General features: G+C 41.1%; 1 protein-coding gene across 1 annotated transcript in view; it reads right to left on the reverse strand.

The window, feature by feature from the left end:
* Atg10 (autophagy related 10) overlaps positions 1–18973 on the reverse strand; it is a 291273-nt gene that overhangs the window by 259670 nt on the left and 12630 nt on the right. The window contains exon 2 of the mRNA XM_021208773.2: positions 16972–17087. Within this exon, the coding sequence (XP_021064432.1) occupies positions 16972–17076 (105 nt within the window). The 5' untranslated portion in view covers positions 17077–17087. The remainder of the gene's footprint in view (positions 1–16971; positions 17088–18973) is intronic.

Below are 18973 nucleotides of genomic sequence, written 5' to 3' on the forward strand. Positions count from 1 at the left end.
GAGTAAGCAGCACCTGCAGCTTGGGCATGCCAGTGCACAACTCTTTAACTGTATCATGTGGGGGTATGTGCGGGTGTCGTGAAAAATTTGTATTCAGAAAAAGGTTTCTGAATGCACATGGACAAAAACAAAGTTAGATCTCACGGAGCCTGGCTGGGCTCACGTGTGCTGTGCGGAGGGAGCAGGTTTGGAGCAGAAATCCTTCTGATCACAGTGCGCACACTTGGTGTTGCACTTGGCACAGTGCAGCACCACACCACCCTGACCAACCTCAAGGCAGACTCAAGGCTATGATGAGCGTGAATGCTAAGGTTTTACTGGGCATGCCAAGTTTTCTGTTCTTCTAAGAAGAGAATAATGGCTTAAAGACTTTCAGAGTTTTTCCATTCTCCTCTCCCAATGTATCAAATTACTATGTTGTGGAATAGTATTAAAAAATGTGTTTGCATTGCTGACTTGAGTCTTATTTTCAAAAACTATGAAATTAATTTTAGGCTGAGATTAAGACAGAATTTCCAACGATTTCTGAAATGGCCCTAAACACGTTTTGTATGATGTATTTATGGAAAGCGGAGATCTCAGTGCTGATGATTATAAAACCAAAATAGTAATCAACTACAAATCAGTAAAGATGCTCTATGTCCTACCGTATCAGATGTTAGGCCAAGATTTAATTATTCCAGTAAAAATACACAAGCACCTCCATCTCATTAATGTACACTTTTGATTTAGGATTAACTAAAATCGCAGTGTGTGGTGGCATGCACCTTTAACCACAGCTTGTGAGATGCAGGCACAGATGGATGGTTCACTGTGAGTTCCATGTCAACCTGGTTTGCATAGCAAGTTCCAGCCTAGCCAGGGCTAAATATGAGATCTTGCCTCAAAATAAACATACAGATGATAGATGATTAAATAATAGATGACAGAGTAAACACATAAATAAATGGCAGCAAAATTATATATGATATATGGTATATATATATCATATATATACCAAAGCCTTACTTTAAATTCATTATATATAATATAATACATATATAAAACTCATTATGACTTATGAGGAAATGTTTGAGTTATGCACCCATTTGATATGCCATTATACTCAGGGTCACATGCCAAAGTCTTAGGGCATCAGAAGCCATCAGACGTTAAGAAGCTCTATGCCAGACAAAGCAATGACTCCACCTGGACGAGAAGGACAAGATTTTTTGTTTTAGGAATTTTCCTATTTTCTATGTCCAGGCTATACTTGACTATGGGTAACTTGGAAGAAGGGGGTCTGCCCATGCCTGAGTTGGGCCTCTCTTTGTTGGCCATTGCTTCTCTGGCTGCCACAAACTAGATGTCTAAATGTTTCCACCGAGCATATGCACAGCTGCCGTCTTCTTCTGGGATGGCTGTGAGTTTCCTTAGAAGCTCCTGTAAGGACACCAACCCCTGGCAAGTTTCTCTGATGTAGGCAGTACCCACCTCCGTCTAGGGTTCCTTAACCTGCTTGCTAGCCTTCCTGACCAGAGCAAGAGAAAACAAACTAGGCCCAGATCCTCTCTGAAGTGACCATGCTAAACAGATCGAACAGATGTGTTCAGCTGAGCAGGCTCAGCCCAGCACTGTATCCAACTCAACCCCTGTAAAAGCAGATGAGAAGAGCTCGGCACACCCCTCCCTTAGCAAACGCCCCACAGAAGCAATGAAAGGACCCTTCCTCCCCTCAGCTCGAAGCACACCTCCTCTCCACGGAGGCTATCTGAAGACTGGACTGTTCGTGGAGGAGAAAGGAGAGTCTTTCGTTAAGAATATTCCTCATCCTTCTACTGAGACCTGTGCTCATCCCGGGAAGGGCTGGGGGTTCTGATACTTCAGAACCTCGAATAATGGATCCTCGAATAATTGCGGCAGGTATGCTTCTGCACTCAATGGCTAGCAGATACTCACAGCCATCCAAATATAGGAAAACAGTTACTTAGGAAACCTTTGCCTTAGCTTAGGACTTCAGTTCAATTCTGGGAGAAGACAGAAATGCCCCACTCAGCATATGGTCACATGGTTACTTTCTAATCTAAAGTATGCATCATGTTGTCATGCTACATACGATTATGGAAAAAATCATTCCAACAGAAATACCAGCTTTATTAAAACGACTATCTTAAAGAGAATATTTGAGTGACTTTTTGTGTTAATGTCAAGATATTTTCATAGATTCTAATTCACTAATTAAAGGATGAAAATGAACATTGGCATTCTCTTGATTTCTTTTAAAACTTCAAACAAAATTCTTATCTAATAAAACTCTTTAGAAATACTGAAATTTCTATGATGGTGACCTATCAGACAGACTAGTATCTTCAAATAAAAGATAAAAGCATTCAAAACACAGTCATTCATTTAAACTAACACTTATTTACATGCCTTCCTTCCAGATGGTGATATTCTACCTGTTTTGGGTCATGTGAGCAAAGAACAGGGAGTGACAACAGTAGAAATAAACACAGGTAAATTCTAGAATAGACCAGAAACTGAGTAAGACCAAGCAAAATGGAAAAGGCAGAAGACGAAGGAACCAGAGTGTCCAGGAGTGAGGCTGCCACAGGTCCAGGTGGTTCAAATGCCCATGTGTAGCAAGGACGGCTTCACTGAGGTCACAGGTGCTAACACAGTGGCTCACATCTCCCAGCACTTGTGGGTCTATCCAAGGGGAACTAGGAGTTCAGGGCCAACCTGAGCTATGTAATCACTTCTGGGCAATCATGGATTATACAATGAGACTGTCTCGCTTTTTAAAAAGCAACATTTCAGGAGTGATGTCTGGCATATTTGAGAAGCAGCCAAAAGGTCAATGTGCCCACAAAGTGATTTCAGGCAAATAAGAAAGGTAGGGAAGGAAACACCACAGGACTTATAAATCGTCAGAGCACTTTGGCTTTTAGTTTGAGGTATTGTGTTATGGCACAGGAAGACAAGAGTAGACGCAAGCAGGTGATTATGAAGAAAACCCTAGCAAGCACTGTCAGTAGTTCACCCTGAGACGGGAGGAGAGGGACGATGAGAAATCAGATTCTGACTACAACAGGGTTTCCTGGTGGACCAGACATGAGGTCTGAGAGACAAAAGGATGTTAAGGGTAACTGCAGTACGTAAACAATGAGAAAGATGGGGTTGGCCTCAGCTGAGAAGGCTGGGTGACAGATGACTGAATTTAGAGGAAGAGGGTTCAAACAGCTTGTTCACTTTGGAATCTAAAGTAAGAACATCAAAACAGAAACTTTAAGAGGAGGGACAAAGGAGACTCTCCTCTCTGTACACTGAAGATTGGCTAAACTGATCTGACAATATGCAGCTAGCTAACAGGAGAAAAGGCGAAGTGCACGCCGGGGACTCACAGCACGTGAGTCCACACATGAGAGGCCATACCAACATGGAGAGAACAACAACACACGGTTCGCCCTACTCACCTCCCACATAGTTTCTGGAGCTGACTAGCATTCCTGGTCTTCTCTATCGGATTCTCTTTTTTTCTCCACTGGTTAATAATTCATGGTTAACAAGATTTTATAACAATTAGATCGTGCCTGGTGGCAACAGAACTTAGATGCGCTAATGTAAGGCAGAGGGAGCAGGTCTGGGGCAAGAGTGGGGTCAAGGCATGTCCAAACCCAAGAAGTCCTGAGATGGGCAGGAGTAGGATTGCCCACCAACCCACCCACCCCAGTCCTGGGTCTGCATATCCTGGTGCAGGTAGACCTGTGTCCCAACCTTTGCCCTACCAGAGGAGGTCACACAGCCAGCAGCCAGGTTAAACTTCCTTTCTCTGTATAAGGAAATAGGACCTGGCACTCCTCCTTATGCAACTGGGGCAGCCCCAGCACCCTGGTGCAGACCAATGGTACACTTACCCCATATCCCTACTCACCTCCAAAGATTTAAATAGCCTTTGTTCTCCCCAGGTAAATGAGCTGCTCAATGAGGCTGCCTCCTCCTAAGAAGTTTTTTTTTTTTTTTTTTTTTTTTTTTTTTTTTTTTGTCACACTCTCCCTTTACCTAAGGTCTCCCTGACCCCCGGGACTGAGAGCGATCATCCTTCGCACCCAGGATCAAGATCGAGCGTGTCCTTAAGGGATGGAGAGCAGACTGGGACTGATGAGGAATGAGAAAAGGCCAAGGCCTGAGCCCAGACAGGAATGTCATGAGACTGTGGACAAGAAGGAGACAGCACACGAGACTGAAAGGGAATACAGTATACATAGGAGGTAAACTAAGAGACTGGGGACACCAAGAGAAGGGAGAGATGACCAAGCGCGACCAGTGCGACTACAAGTCAAAACATTTCCCAAAAGAATTTAGCAGCCTAGAGGTCATGATAGTACATAGTAATATTAACCTGGTGGTTCATTATAGTAAAAAGGAGTCTTACTACTTAACAAGTCCTTATAAAATTGAACAGGCTTTTAAACATCAGTCAGTGAACTACTCAGTTCAAACAATACACAATGAAATGAAACACCATGGGACAGACCCACAGAAATGGGAACTTCTTGGATGACGCGCTCTGGCTTATATGCCTGTACTGTAATTAAGCAAAAGTACGACGTCTGCTTACAGTTCTGAGAACCGAGGATGTAGAAAAGAGGACACAGAAATAAAATCACTGTCCCTGATGCCAGGGAGCCCTGTGGGGAGATGGATAGGGTACAATCACCAGGGTCAGTGATGTGGCAACCTGGGGAAGGCAGAATGTTACCAAAGCTGAGGAGTCAGGACTGTCGCCTCTGCGCATACAATGCCCAAGTTTAATCTCAGAAAATCCTGTAGTGATTATTTGCAAAAGACTTATCCACACAAATCACAAAATGTGTCGATCAACATGTGAAAATGTGTTCAAATAAACAGGATTTAAGGATAAATGCAAATAACAATGCCACGTAGCCTCGGGAGGGAGAACTTCAAAGTCCCTTCTCTAAGGCACAGGAATGTAAGTGACAGAGCAGGTACAACCACCATCTGAGGCCCGAAATCCACCCTGGACACCTGTTGTTCTAAGAAAGCACTATATCACATCAGGAAAAGCCACTGAGAGTCATCTCAGGGTGCTCTGATCTCTCTCAGGGCCTCAGTGTCCTCAGGTGCAAACAGCAGCAACCTCACAGTCGAGGTGCCCAGCTGGGCTAAAGCAGACGTACCACCAACACTCAAGGCAGATAGCGCAGGCACTATCCTGAGCTAGCCACCCCAGTTAAGACAAGCTATGCCATGGCAACAAAACACAGGAGATCTAAGGAATGAGAAAGAACTCTGAACTCTGCCTGCCTTACACTCGCATGCAAGAGGGCTCAAGTTCTCCACATAACCTGGGTAACAGAAAAGGGACATGGGAAAACAAGAAGGCAGGGCAGTCTTGGATCCTGACTTAAAGTCCACAGCAGATTCAGGGAAAAGGTGGAAAGCCTTTCGAGCCATAGCAGGGCCTGCATGTGAGCCCCATACTCATGACACTGAAGCAGAAAGAAGGCAAGGGAGACCAGCCTGGAGAACACAACAGAATACTGCCCCTAACTTGACACATTTTAACCCAGGAGTCCTCACTGGTAAGCAATCCTTATTATAAAACAAGAGATACCATGCCATTAAATATTTATTTATCCAACTATGTCTGAGAATTCGTACTCATTTGAGATTTGGTCACCTATAAAACAAGACAAACTCTTTACCAGATGAGCTATCTCTGCAGCTGTTGTGTAACAATTTCCTCCTAGATTAAAGCATCCTATCCTGTAGGGAGCTCAGTAAGCAGGAAAGTAAACAACTCAAAATATCTTCAGGAAGTCCCTGAAACTGACTAGATTTGTTAGGCCCCTCCCTGCCAGATTAAGCAACTCATAGAGTACCCCTCAGAAGAAATAAAGGAGAGTTACAAAGAAGACTCTGAGAACAGACCTATTGCCTGGAAGGAGGAGAAACCAGCTAAGCTACCTGTAAGAGAGTTAGAACAACTGAGGCACCTGGAAAGGACACTCCAACCTGTTGAGCTGCAGAAATGCTATATAGTGTGTTCCACATTTCCCAGCTTTTGTGTTACCCATGCTGAAATGGGTGCTGGCAATGACACTGTACTTGAGTTATTTCTGCTCCTGTAAGTAATTCCAATAAAGCTCAACTATTCACCAACTTGGATTTTGATGGTATCCATACTTTGATCTATCATCAGATCCCTATCTAGGATGAATAGGTGTGTGTATTGAGTCTCTGAAGGAAAAGTTCTATCACACGACACTAGCCTCATGACCACTAACAAAGCAAAAATGAACTATCATGCTAAGAAGAGTATTATCGTTAGTTCATCTAATAATCTTATTATAAATTAGTAAATTGGCTTATGAAAATATATGCATAACACACATATATGTATATATACATAACACACATATATGTATATATATATACATATATATATATGAAATAAAGTGGCTTTGTTTAATATGCCACAAAGCCCACTATAAGACAACCTTCCCTTAGAACTTTTGAAATGCACACTGTAACCACCCAGTAACTTAGATAATCACTACAACTAAATGTGGTCTCTTAATTGTTAAGCTGGAATAATTACTACCATTATTTAAGTTATCAGTTTGCAAAAGTATTATAGCTTTCATTTCTCAAAAGTCTTGGTGATCATGTTGTTGGAAATTATCAAATTCACAAGTGATACAAGCAGTATTTGTAATAACTTCTAAAGACTTGTATGTGTTTAGGAAACAAATATCATAACACTCAATAAATTATAAATACAAGATCAAGTGCAACTGACTAGGATTCCAAATTTATCACAAACCAGACCATTCATCTCCAAGTACATTTTTCTCCTAATCTCCAAAGATAATTGTTTTTAAAAAATCTAGTCTAGTCTCAAGAGATATGAGTGCAATATACTTAACCATTATCAGTGACATTTTGAGCCAGAAATATTTCATTAACTAACAGTGAATGATTAAACAAATCTATCTATGCTCACAATCCCCAGGGAAGGAGGATTGTTAGTAAGAGGATACATAAATCTATAAAACAAACTAGAAGAATAAAAATTAAGTATCGCAAACTAACACATGCTTCTCTGGTTTGGTGGTAGTGTGATTTAGTTTGGTATGGTCTTTGAGACATGATCTCACAGTGTAACATAGGCTGCCCTCAAAGTTGTGGTCAGTGTGACAGGTCCTCTGGTCTCAACCTGGGAAGTGTGCTCATATCACCACAGCCAGCCAATACATGGATTTATCTGTTACTGTATAAAGTAACATTGTTCTTTAAAATCCCTGGGATGTATCTTTCAGTAAACTCAATAATTGTCACTAAATTTCCATCCATCTTTGATGCTGTATACAGTGTGGTAGTTTGACTAAGAAATATCCCTGTGAGTTCATGTATTTAAATCATGGGAGCTATCTGGGAGGTTATGGAACTTATAGCTGGCAGAGCCTTGCATATTACTGGGGGACAGGCTTTAGGATTCAAAACATCACCCTATTTCCTGCTTGCTCTCTGCTTCCTGCGTGGTAGTGATAATGTGATCACCCAGCTTCCTGCTCCTGCTGTGATGTCATGCCTTCTCCACCATTATAGACTCTATCCCTATAGAACTGTAAGACAAAATAAACCCTTTCCTCCTTACACTGCTTTAGACATGGTATTTTATCACAACAAAAGAGAAGTAATGCATACATACAGACATTGACATTTTAGTTAATATTTCATTTCTGAAATGAAAAAAATTACTTCCAAGAGGTTGATGTATAAAGAATACAACTTTGAATCGGTTACTCTGTGCAGGTATGGACGTGTAATCAAAACTGTTAAGGAAGGACCTGAGACAGAAGGGTCACTCAGAGCCTATAGATTGGAGACCAGCATGGGAAACACAACAAAGCTCCAATTCAAAAGAAAAAAGGAAATGGTTAGGCAAACTACACATAACAAAATTGTCTTCTTTATAATTTGAGGTTTATATATCAATCAGGTTACATATCAGCAAATGGGATATATGTATGGAAAATGTTTTTAAAGATTTATTTGATTTTTAATTATGTGTATGCAGGGAGGAGTGTGTGCAGGTAGTTTTGAGTACCCACAGAGTCCAGAATAGTGCATCAAAGCCCCTGAAGCTGGAGTTACAGGCAGCTGTGAGCCACCTGACCTGGGTGCTGGGAATCAGACTCTGATCCTATAAATGAATATCACTCATTTTAAACACCTGAGCCATCTCTTAAAGCCCATGGGGGGAGGGGAATACATACATACACACACACACACACACACACACACACACACACACACACATATATATATATATATATATATATATATNAAAAAAAAAAAAAAGGAGCCAGCTATTGCTCAGGTTGTATGAATGGTTTAAATGTGAGTGGAACTCTGAGAAGGAATGTTGACTATATTTAAACACTAGTACACATGGGATAAAATAGTGAAAGGCAGAGTACTGTGGGTAGAGGTGTTTAAGTGGGGATGGGGAGCACAGTGGGGATGCAGGGGGAGGAAGGGGAGGTCAACATGAACTAACTGTGTATGAGAATGCCATTGTGAAATCTTTGTAAGCCAACTGCCAAACCATAAGCTTACACCCCAAACCTACTGTATATTCATTGTTCACGACCATGGAGGGTTGGTTGCATGGTTTGTTGGTTTGTTTCTTGATTGTTTGGTTTTGAGACAGGGTCTCACCAGCTTTGGCTGACCTGGAACTGGTAATATAGACCATGCTGGGCTCTAACTTGCAGACATTTTCTTGCCTCTGCCTCACAAATGCTGGGATTAAAGATGCACATCACCACCCTAGGCCATAGTGGTTTGATAGAATGATTACAGTAGGAATTGGGGCTCTGCATGAGGTCCTACCTGTGTCTCCTCATCTGGAGGGGGTGGGGATCCTTTGGGAGAGGTCTTTTTTCACAGGAAGGTCGTCACTACCAGAAAGAGCCAACATTGCTTTAGTGAATAGTGAGCAAAAGAACAAGGTTGTTTATTTGTTTTCGAGACAGGGTTTTTTTTTTGTTTTGTTTTTGTTTTTGTTTTGTTTTTGTTTTTGTTTTGTTTTGTTTTGTTTTGTTTTTTTGAGACAGGGTTTCTCTGTATAGCTCTGGCTGTCCTGGAACTCACTTTGTAGACCAGGCTGGCCTCAAACTCAGAAATCCACCTCCTTCTGCCTCCTGAGACCTGGGATTAAAGATGTGTGTCACCACGCCTGGCAGAAAATATTTTTAATCCTCTTTAATAATGTACTTCATAAACAAAAGAACTGCAATATCTTTTTTCAAAACCTGATGCCATCACGTAACAGAGATCCGCTCCAAATTCTCTTTCACCTCTCTTTTTCATACGTCTTGATCAAGATTCATAGAAATAAAAGATTAGCCTTGAAGATATTATAAAAAATGAAAGAAGCCAGCCATTAACAGAAAAATGCTATTTGATTCCACCATGGCAGGTAAGATGCCCATAACCATGGAAGGCAGAGGAACGGAGTAAGAGGATGGTTAGGAAGAGTGTCATGAGCTTCAGGCCCGTGGTCCCTCAACAGTATAAATAAACTCAGTGCCGCTGCACAATGCATCTAAGAATTAAAATAGGAAGCCTTGTAGTATATGTATTTTGACACAGATTTTTAAATAAAATAAAATTTATAAAAATACTATTTTTTTCTTTGGGGCTCTCTGTTGAAGTGCTTTCATTCCCTTTAATATATGAAATAAATAAATTTTCAGAGTTTGCTTCAAAACCACATCATTTGAAGGCACGAGGAAAAACAAAGCCAAGTTAATTAAACTGAGATATATTACGTCATTTCATATATAACGCAGATGCTTTGAAACGCTGTGTTTCTGGCTGTGAGTTGATAATTGTGGGAGCCAGGTGATAGGTACATAGAAATTCATTACACGATTCTCTCTAGTGTTATATGCTGGAATTTTTCATAAGACATTAAAAATAAAGATAGCTGTGCAAATAAATGAGGTATGAAACTCAGCAGGGCAGAAGGAGTGATGGGGGGGACCATGGTGGGCTTTTTACTCAGATCACACTGACAGATAAAGCATGGAGACACTTTACAATCTACCTTAAATTATGAACTTGGATTTACATAGTAAAATGGAGAAGGATTTGAAAAAAAAGCAATGTGTATTACTCAGAGACAAAGATGCCTATGAAAAATGAATTGTCAAGCAGTTTAAATTTATACTCAGTTAAATTTAAGTTTTTTACTTAGTTATTTTTTGAAGGAAGAAGTTTTTTATTTTGGTTTGTTTTTTGGCTGTCATTGTTGTATTGAGATACAGAATCACTCTCTAACACTAGCTGTCCTGTATCATACTACATAGCCCAGGCTAACCTTGAACTCAGAGCAATTTATCTACCTTAACCTCCCAAATACTGATATAACACCATACCCAGTCGTTATTTTTTTTACATTATATAAATTAAGGAACAACCTTTGTAACAACTAGTTCCTAAGTTATACTGCAAATAATAAAGATATTTCTGATGTGTTATACCTCTTTTGAAATACAATCAAGCCGGTTTAACTGAGGAATCAGTGATTAATGCGGGGAGACTCTCTAATTCTTCTTTAAGAATAGCATACAAGGGCTGGTGAGATGGCTCAGTGGGTAAGAGCACCCGACTGCTCTTCTGAAGGTCTGGAGTTCAAATCCCAGCAACCACATGGTGGCTCATAACCACCTGTAACAAGATCTGATGCCCTCTTCTGGAGTGTCTGAAGACAGCTACAGTGTACTTGCATATAATAAATAAATAAATAAATAAATAAATAAATAAATAAAATCTTTAAAAAAAAAAAAGAATAACATACAAAGCCAGACATGTTATCACATGCCTGTAATCCCAACACTTTGGATATGGAGACAGAGGGCCAGGAGTTCAAGGCCATCCTCAGTTACAAAGCAAGTTTAAGGACATCTTGGATTACATAAAATTCAGCCCGAAAAACACAATAAAGAATAACAGAAAAATTAGCTAATGTTAACTAAAGTCTAATCTCGAGAAAGTGGGAGGGTTCCTTTGCAGTGTCTGAATGTCCTGTTTCCATACTACAGGGAGAGAAAGAAACTTTCAAATGTGTGAGAAGAAACTTTAGCAATACGCTGTGAAAAACAGATTTACAGATATTAATGTAAAAAGAAAGTTCAGGTGCCCAAAGCCCACATAAAATCTTGGGAACAGCAGCTTAAGCCTGGGATCCTATCCCTGGGGAGGCAGCAAGAGGAAGCTCCCTGGGGCTTGCTAGCCAAGCAGTGCATCCAAACTGAAGCAGGCAACATAGGCAATAAACAGCTGAGAACCATGACTTACTGAGCTGAGGCTGCGCACCAGTGCTCTTGGTGGGGAGGACTCTCCATGTGTATCGTGCACACACCCACAACTCCAAGCAGTGTATCTATCCAACAGTATGTTAGCAACCTACCGCCCCATCTGCACTGACTTCCAAGCATACCCCACTTCAAAGGATGCAAGATGTTTCTGTTCCTCATAAGGCCCATCAGTCATATAGTTTCTAGTCAATGATAACTCAAACACACCTGGGTTACCTGAAGCTCTTGAGGACCCTCGCTCCTATTTCTTTCTTACCTATACTACCATGTTGCCTTCAATAAGTTTCTTCCTACTCTGGGATCTGTGTGAGCCTTTCTTACAAAAATAATGGGCCAAGAACCAGGACCCACCAGCCAGAACGGCACCACCACTAACAAAATGACTAAGGAGAGACTGGATCTCAAAAGTCCTTGTAAGGAGTGACTAAGAACCACACTGACGCTGGGCGTGGTGGCACACACCTTTATTCCCAGCACTCAGGAGGAAGAGACAGGCAGATTTCTGAGTTTGAGGCCAGCTTGGTCTACAGAGTGAGTTCCAGGACAGCCAGGGCTACACAGAGAAACCCTGTCTCGAAAAAACCAAAAAAAAAAAAAAAAGAACTGCACTGAATATCAACCTCTGGCCTATACAAACACACACACACACACACACACACACACACACACACACACACATATATATATAACACATATGTGAACAGACGCACATACATAACAAACACAATTAACAAATGGAAAACTCTAGAAGGAGAGTTGAAATGAGCTTTGTTGTTGTTGGTTTTGCGTTTACAGTATGGGAAGCCTTGTGCATGGTTGGCAGGTGTGATTTCCCTGAGCTACATCTCCAGCCTACTGTGATATTAAATTTCTAAATACATACTAAAGATTTCATGAATGCACAAAAATAGAGCTGAGATTCGTGGCACCTCTGTCCAGAGAATGCTAGACCTTCTTATACGATATTAGGTTTTACAGACTGCAATAAGACCACAGTAACCCCAAGTGAAGATGCCTGTAGACATGTTTTATGATTCACCATAACAAACATCATTAACCATGTGGTATAAGGAGAACAGAAATGGCTCACATAGTGGCTTCTATCGGGTTTCTTAAAACATAAAAGGACCCACTCTGAAAAGAGCAAAGGATAAGAGTGAACATGACTGTGAGTGACATTACTGTGAAGTTCAAATTAAATCAATAGTCAAAAACTAGGTGGAAAGAGGTTTTAAAGTTTGTTAGCTTAAGATTATTACTTCAAAACAATTTAAAAATCAGAGAGAAATGAATCCATAATTGAATCTGAGTATACAATGCCTAAACTTGGAACACTCCACATCCCCTAATGCTCCAGTCCTCTGGGTACACACACTCAAGTGCACAAATGCTGTCTGTCCACACAGAGTAGAGTGCTCTATTGCTCTCCAACCCCTGACCCTTTTTTTTTGAGACAGGATCTCCTACTGACCCTGGAAATTAACTGAGATTTAGAATCCTATCATGATACTTTGTGTTCTAGCACTGACAAAAAAATATACATATTTATTTTTCAGAATGGGTTTTTCTCTGATTCTGGGCATTTAGAGAGAGACGTGAGCTATAGAATGGACAGTGAAACTGTAGAAGTAGTAGTGGGGGAAGCCATGGTGTTAAGCAGCTTCTATCTTATTCTGTGATAAAATAGAGTTCCAACTGAATACAAGGAAAAAAATCATGCAGGAGATAGGACCCAGCCAAAGATATTTTGTAAAGGGTTAGCTATGGCTAAGTAGGACAGATAAGTTATGGGGGACTCATAGGCAATTCGTATGGGTCACGTGGGGAGCTCAGCAGGTCTGAGCCCCTGTAGAGGCAGCATGGAGTCCCTCGCAGAGCTCAGGTCAGCCACATACACTGAGGCAGGGCTGGCTGAGAAACCAGTCAAGTTACACAGACACCCGACCCTGAACTCCTGTGCTACCTACCCACAGACCACCCAGGACACCTCACTAAAGTCTGGTTTGATCTTCACCGTGTTTAAGATCATGATTTTTAACCAGTTAACAACTCAGAAACTTCTCCTAAATCAGGAGTTTTTACTTTTCTCAAAATATTAAAAGATCTGAACGTTCAGGCAGCCTGGACGGTCACTTACCATCGGCCCCATTTTCCACACTGCTTAATCCCTGAAGGTTTGTCCCATGTACCTTACCACCCAGGCCTCCACAGACACAGACATTTGCTTTTACAGTCACTCCCTTCAGGCTATCTGGATTTTCTCTGGTGTTGGTGTTTTGCTTTGCTATCTAAGGGCTTATCCCACTTGGGGTAAAAGCCCTTAATTAAAGGTACAATGCTCACTCTAAAGGGTAAGGACCTTTCTTAACTCAGCGGCCAGGTCAGTAAATTAGACTTAACTATGCTGTTTCAGAGACTGGCCAGCAACAAAGTCGAATCTTAAAAGCTAATTCTTCAGACCATAGTTTACAATTACAGTGAAGAACTTCTGGCAGAAATGTCTCCCCTCCTCCTGAAGGCTCCCCTGAGCTCTAGAACTGCCTCATTTCACACCCAATGGCGTACAGACCCCAACCCTACTCTATTAGATCTCTGAAATGTTAACAGTGTTTCCTTGCTTCCAGCTAACATACAGAAGGGGGCGGGCAGAGACAGATACAGTGGAACCTGCACAAGTGTGATCCCAGCACTTGGGAGGCAGAGTTTAAGGGATCAGAAGTTCAAGGCCGGCCTCAGTTACATGATGAATTGAAAGCCAACCAGGGTTATATAAGTCTCTGTCTTAAAAACATAACAAAATAAAAAGGGCACAGGGCAAAGAGAAACTTCCTGCATGGATCCCAGGAGGTTATAAGCCAAAGGGGTCATGAGGGGCTTATTCACTACCTTATCGGAAAACCTGAATCTTAAATTATGTTTTTCATTATTGAAATATTCTTGAAAGTTCTAGCTCTTTGAAAGCACCATGAAATTTAGTATATTTTAGTCTTTAAACATGAGTTTCAGCTATCCAATCTACAGAGTGTGAAAATGGTTAGAAATGTATTTTTAAAATAATCATAATTCTGAAATTTCTGAGAATTTCCAGGAACGCTGATCTATTATCCTGATTCTCAAAAAGTAGCACAAAGGGTATCTGAGAGCACTGCTTTTCTTACCATGTGCTATAATTCTAAAGTTTACTGTTGCCAAATAAAAATTAGCTTTATAAAAGAGGATGAGTCAGAAACCTATACGTGAGCTTCAGTTCCTAACACCAAGAGAGGCAGAAAAGGAAGAAGGGAGGGAGGAAGGGAGGGAGGGAGGGAGAGATGAAGGGAGGAGGGAGGGACTTAGACTCATTGACTATCAGAACAATTAACATTAAATCAAGCTAAAGACAGAGCTGTTAGGAGTATTGCTTAACAGGTTCCTTCTCAATTGTGAAACAACACAGGAATGTTACAAAGAATGCAGTACGGACACAGCAAAGTTACTGCTGTAAGATTAACATGCAGAGACAGTGAGTCCTTACTATAACTCAGAGAACGGATAATACGAATGAAAATTCAAACATAATAGTAATAAAAACTATAAAACTACCCAAGTGTAAATTTAATAAAAGGTCCGCACAGGGCATGAGGAAAGGCCCCTCGGGGCTAAAGATCCCCAATTATCACAGCGACTCATGCCTGTAATCCCAGTTCAGGGGAGCCAGGCTGCATCACCAAGTAAGACCATGTCTCAAAGTAATACAGTGTTGAGTCACTAGGGAGATAGTAGATCTGAGAACACCCACAAGCACCCAGGAGCCAACGATCAGAGCTTGGTTCAGGGAAATGACCCCAAGGGACCCATGGCTTCAGCCCAGTGACATTCTGAGCCGGCGCAGGGTCTGCATCTCCCAGCTCAGTCCTACATCATGGGAACCAGGGACAAACGTTCAGGTTTCTCAGATGCACACAGGAACCAGGAAGCAGAGAAGCAAGAGCCTGAGTCATGAATCAGCTAAAATGTCAGCCAGGAAAACCTGTTCTCAAAAAAGGCTTTTAGAAGAGAACACTACCAATTGTGTACATGGAAATACTTGAGTATATAGGCTTTTACATTATTTTAGAATAGAATCAAAAAGACTAAACACTCTGTACGATCTTTGTTATTAAGAAGTTCTCAAATACCACAGTCCGTAATCCTTGAGGCTCTTTGAGTGGTGGGCTTTGACATGATTTCAGGATTGCCATTACCATTACTTTCTAGAACAGTGGCTCTCAACCTTCCTAACTCTGGGACCGTTAAGGGCTAACAAGCAGCTGAAAGAGTCAGATGCAGATACTCACACCCAACCAATGGACAGAAGCTGGGGACCCCTGTGGTTGAATTAGGGAAAAGATGGAAGAAGCTGAGGAAGAGGGCAACGCCATAGGAAGACCAGCAGTTAGTTGGGTGTCAACTAACCTGGACCCCCAAGATCTCTCAGATACTGAGCCACCAACCAGGCAGCATATACCAGCTGATATGAGACCCCTGACACAAATACAGCATTGGACTGCCAGGTCTGGCCCCGGTGAGAGAAGATGCACCTAACCCATGAGAGACTTGAGGCCCCAGGGAGTGAGGAGGTCTGGTGGTGTGGGGGTGGGGGGAGATATCCTCTTGGAGAGAGGGTTGGATGTATGGGATGAGGAACAGTCAGAGGGCGGACCAGAGGGGTATAATGACTGGAATGTAAAAAAAGATTAAAGAATAAATAAACAAAGAACGGATTCAATATACAAAAAAAGAGAAAGAGTTCCTCATGTTGTGTTGACCCCCAACCATAAAATTATCCAGTTGCTACTTCATAACTGTAATTTTGCTACTATTGTGAATATAATGTAAATGTCTAATATGTGACCTCCAAAGGGGTCTCAACTTACAGGTTGAGAACCATGGCTCTAGACAAAAGTAGTATCCTAAGAAAATTCTAGTATAGCCAAGTGTAATGACACAAGCCTGCAATTCCAGGACTTGGAGGTAGAGGCAGGAGAGAGACTACTCAATGTCATCTTTGATAATGTATAAAGTTCAAGGTCAGAGCCTATCTCAAAACTGAGACCAAAGAGAAAGAGAGAGAGATCATTTATAATGTAAACAACTAGTTTGAAGCTCCAGAGAAGCATGTATTTACATAGCAATAATTAATATTGTAAGGGACCTTATCTAGGAAGGTCACCTAAGGACTTTTCTAGATAATACTTTATTAGTCAAATAATTATGATTACATATAGTTGGAATAATAAAATGGACATCTGTTTTAATGAATGCTTTAAAATTCTTGCCTTTTGTTAAATCAACCCCTCTTTTATTCCTTACCATCATTTACTGATATCTTTATACAACAAAAATAAATAACCTCGACTAAAAAAAGGAATAGGAGTCCCTGTTGTAGCCAGGTGTCGTTACCAACACCTGGGACCTGTCACCCGGGAGACAGAAAGGAAGGACTGCTGTGAGTTTGAAGGCAGCCTGGGATACGTGGAAAATACCAGGCTAGCTATGCTGTGCAGTTAGACCCCATCAAAGCACACAAACAAAAAAATGCATCTTCTGTTCTCACCTTGGCTGTTCTCCATTCCCAGCCATCGCCTATCTGTTGTGAATGTCTGATGAATTCTGCACAATAATGTTGGAAGCTCTTCTCTCCAAAGAACTCATCCTCCATGTTAATGAGAACTGCAATAAAATAAATAAGTAAACAAACAAACAGTATTAGCACTAGCTTAAGTTACCCAGAGTTGGGCAAGACAATGGAAACCATCCTCAGGGCCATCTGTGAGAGAGTCTCTCTCCCCACGGTCTCATCCTGACCTCATTCAGTTTTAGGGAGCATTAAACCTGGAAGCCTATACTTCAAACAAGAGTAGTCATCTATGGTGTTCTCTTTGACTGGTATTTAGTTGTTTGAGAGGGATTCTTGTCTGGTTTTCATTTTGAATTTCTGGGCACTGACCCCAGGGCCTCACACATGCTCAACATGCACCCTACAAATTAACAGATCGTCTGACCAAACACTCTGGGCTGTTGTTTGCTTTTATAATGATAAAGGTGGTATTAGATGTAGCATAATCCTCACTATTAATTTTATCTAATTCTGAGATAATGCTCTCAAACATGGCCCTCGAAACGTTTCTGCTTCCTACCTCAGCACTTACACTGCCATGTTACAGTGATTCAAGGAAGCCAAGCTGCCCTTCACAGTTTATTAGAAGGGTCAACTCTCCAACAAATGTTGTTGCAAAGCTTGAAATTGCTTTCCAAGGTATAAAGTTAATTAATTACTACTAGATCAAACTCACAAATGTGACATACCAAGAAATACTCATATATTTGTTGTAGAAAGCTGTTCAAAACATAAAATATTATTTCCAGAAATATTTTAGCACATAAGAAAACTGCCAGATCCTGTATTTGAGGCCTCTCAATGAAAGAAGCTAATGCAACAAATGCTCTGTCATCTCATTAGCTGTGAGCATCAAAACCACTGCTTAGTATATCAACTACTACCATGTGAGACACTTCACATTGCCACACAACCCTCTCACGACCCAAAGGTGTGTTATCTCCATTCCACTCAAAAAGAATCTGTTCACAGATACAAATAAAAAGGGATACAGAGCTATGACCTGTCTATTATACAAGCTGTTTCCCAACCCACTAAGCAGATTCTTCAAATTTAGCCAAACTTACATAAGTATATGTCTATGCACCCAGCTGAATGTCTATTAAATAGGCGCCGTGCATAGAGAAAAGTTAGCGGACACTTTGCCTTGTAAGAACGCATGCTCTAAGAAAGGGAGTTATCAGCAAAGCAATGGAGAGTGCCTCGCCAGCCTTTGTTCACCAGGCTTTGGATTAACGAGCACATTCAATGTTGCTTCAGCACACTGACTCTGCAGCATGGCGACCATAACGCATTCTGCTCCTGAGAGACGAGGGCATGCTCACCAACCATATCCGTGTATCATAAATACGGAGTTTAATTAAACAAACCAATAAAACACAGAAGACAACTGTAATTTCCGTGACTGCATATCTTGTAAGTGTCTCGATAAGGACCAGATAAATGTGTGCCTCTCGAAGAAAAGCCCACTGCTCCCGAGCAAGATGAGGGCAGTGTCCCTGAAGGCACAGACATGGAGGGGAAACATACAGACCCATGACTCTGTATACAACCAGCGACGTAAGGGGCTTGAGAGCTTCCGATTAATCAAAACCAGAAATTTAGAAGGTGTGTCCTAGGTTCAGTTTAACCAAGAATAAACTATGATCTGAGTGTAATGGTGTGCCTGTAATTCTAGCACCTGAGATGGAGGCAAGGAAGATAAGGAGTTCAAGGTCATTCTGAGTCACACAGAGGTCAAAGCCAGACTGGGCTCCATGAGACTCTATCTTTACAAACAAGGTGGAGGGCATGAACAATAAATTTCAATCAAGTAACTATACTCAAAGAAAATGAATGCTTTAGCCATACTTTCAATTTAAAAATGCATTTTGACATTTTGACATTATAATTAAGTTTTTGTAGCATACACTTTCTTTCTTTTTTCACGAGGCAGTCT

This window comes from Mus pahari, chromosome 11 (assembly GCF_900095145.1).
Source record: "Mus pahari chromosome 11, PAHARI_EIJ_v1.1, whole genome shotgun sequence".
Taxonomy (NCBI): domain Eukaryota; kingdom Metazoa; phylum Chordata; class Mammalia; order Rodentia; family Muridae; genus Mus; species Mus pahari.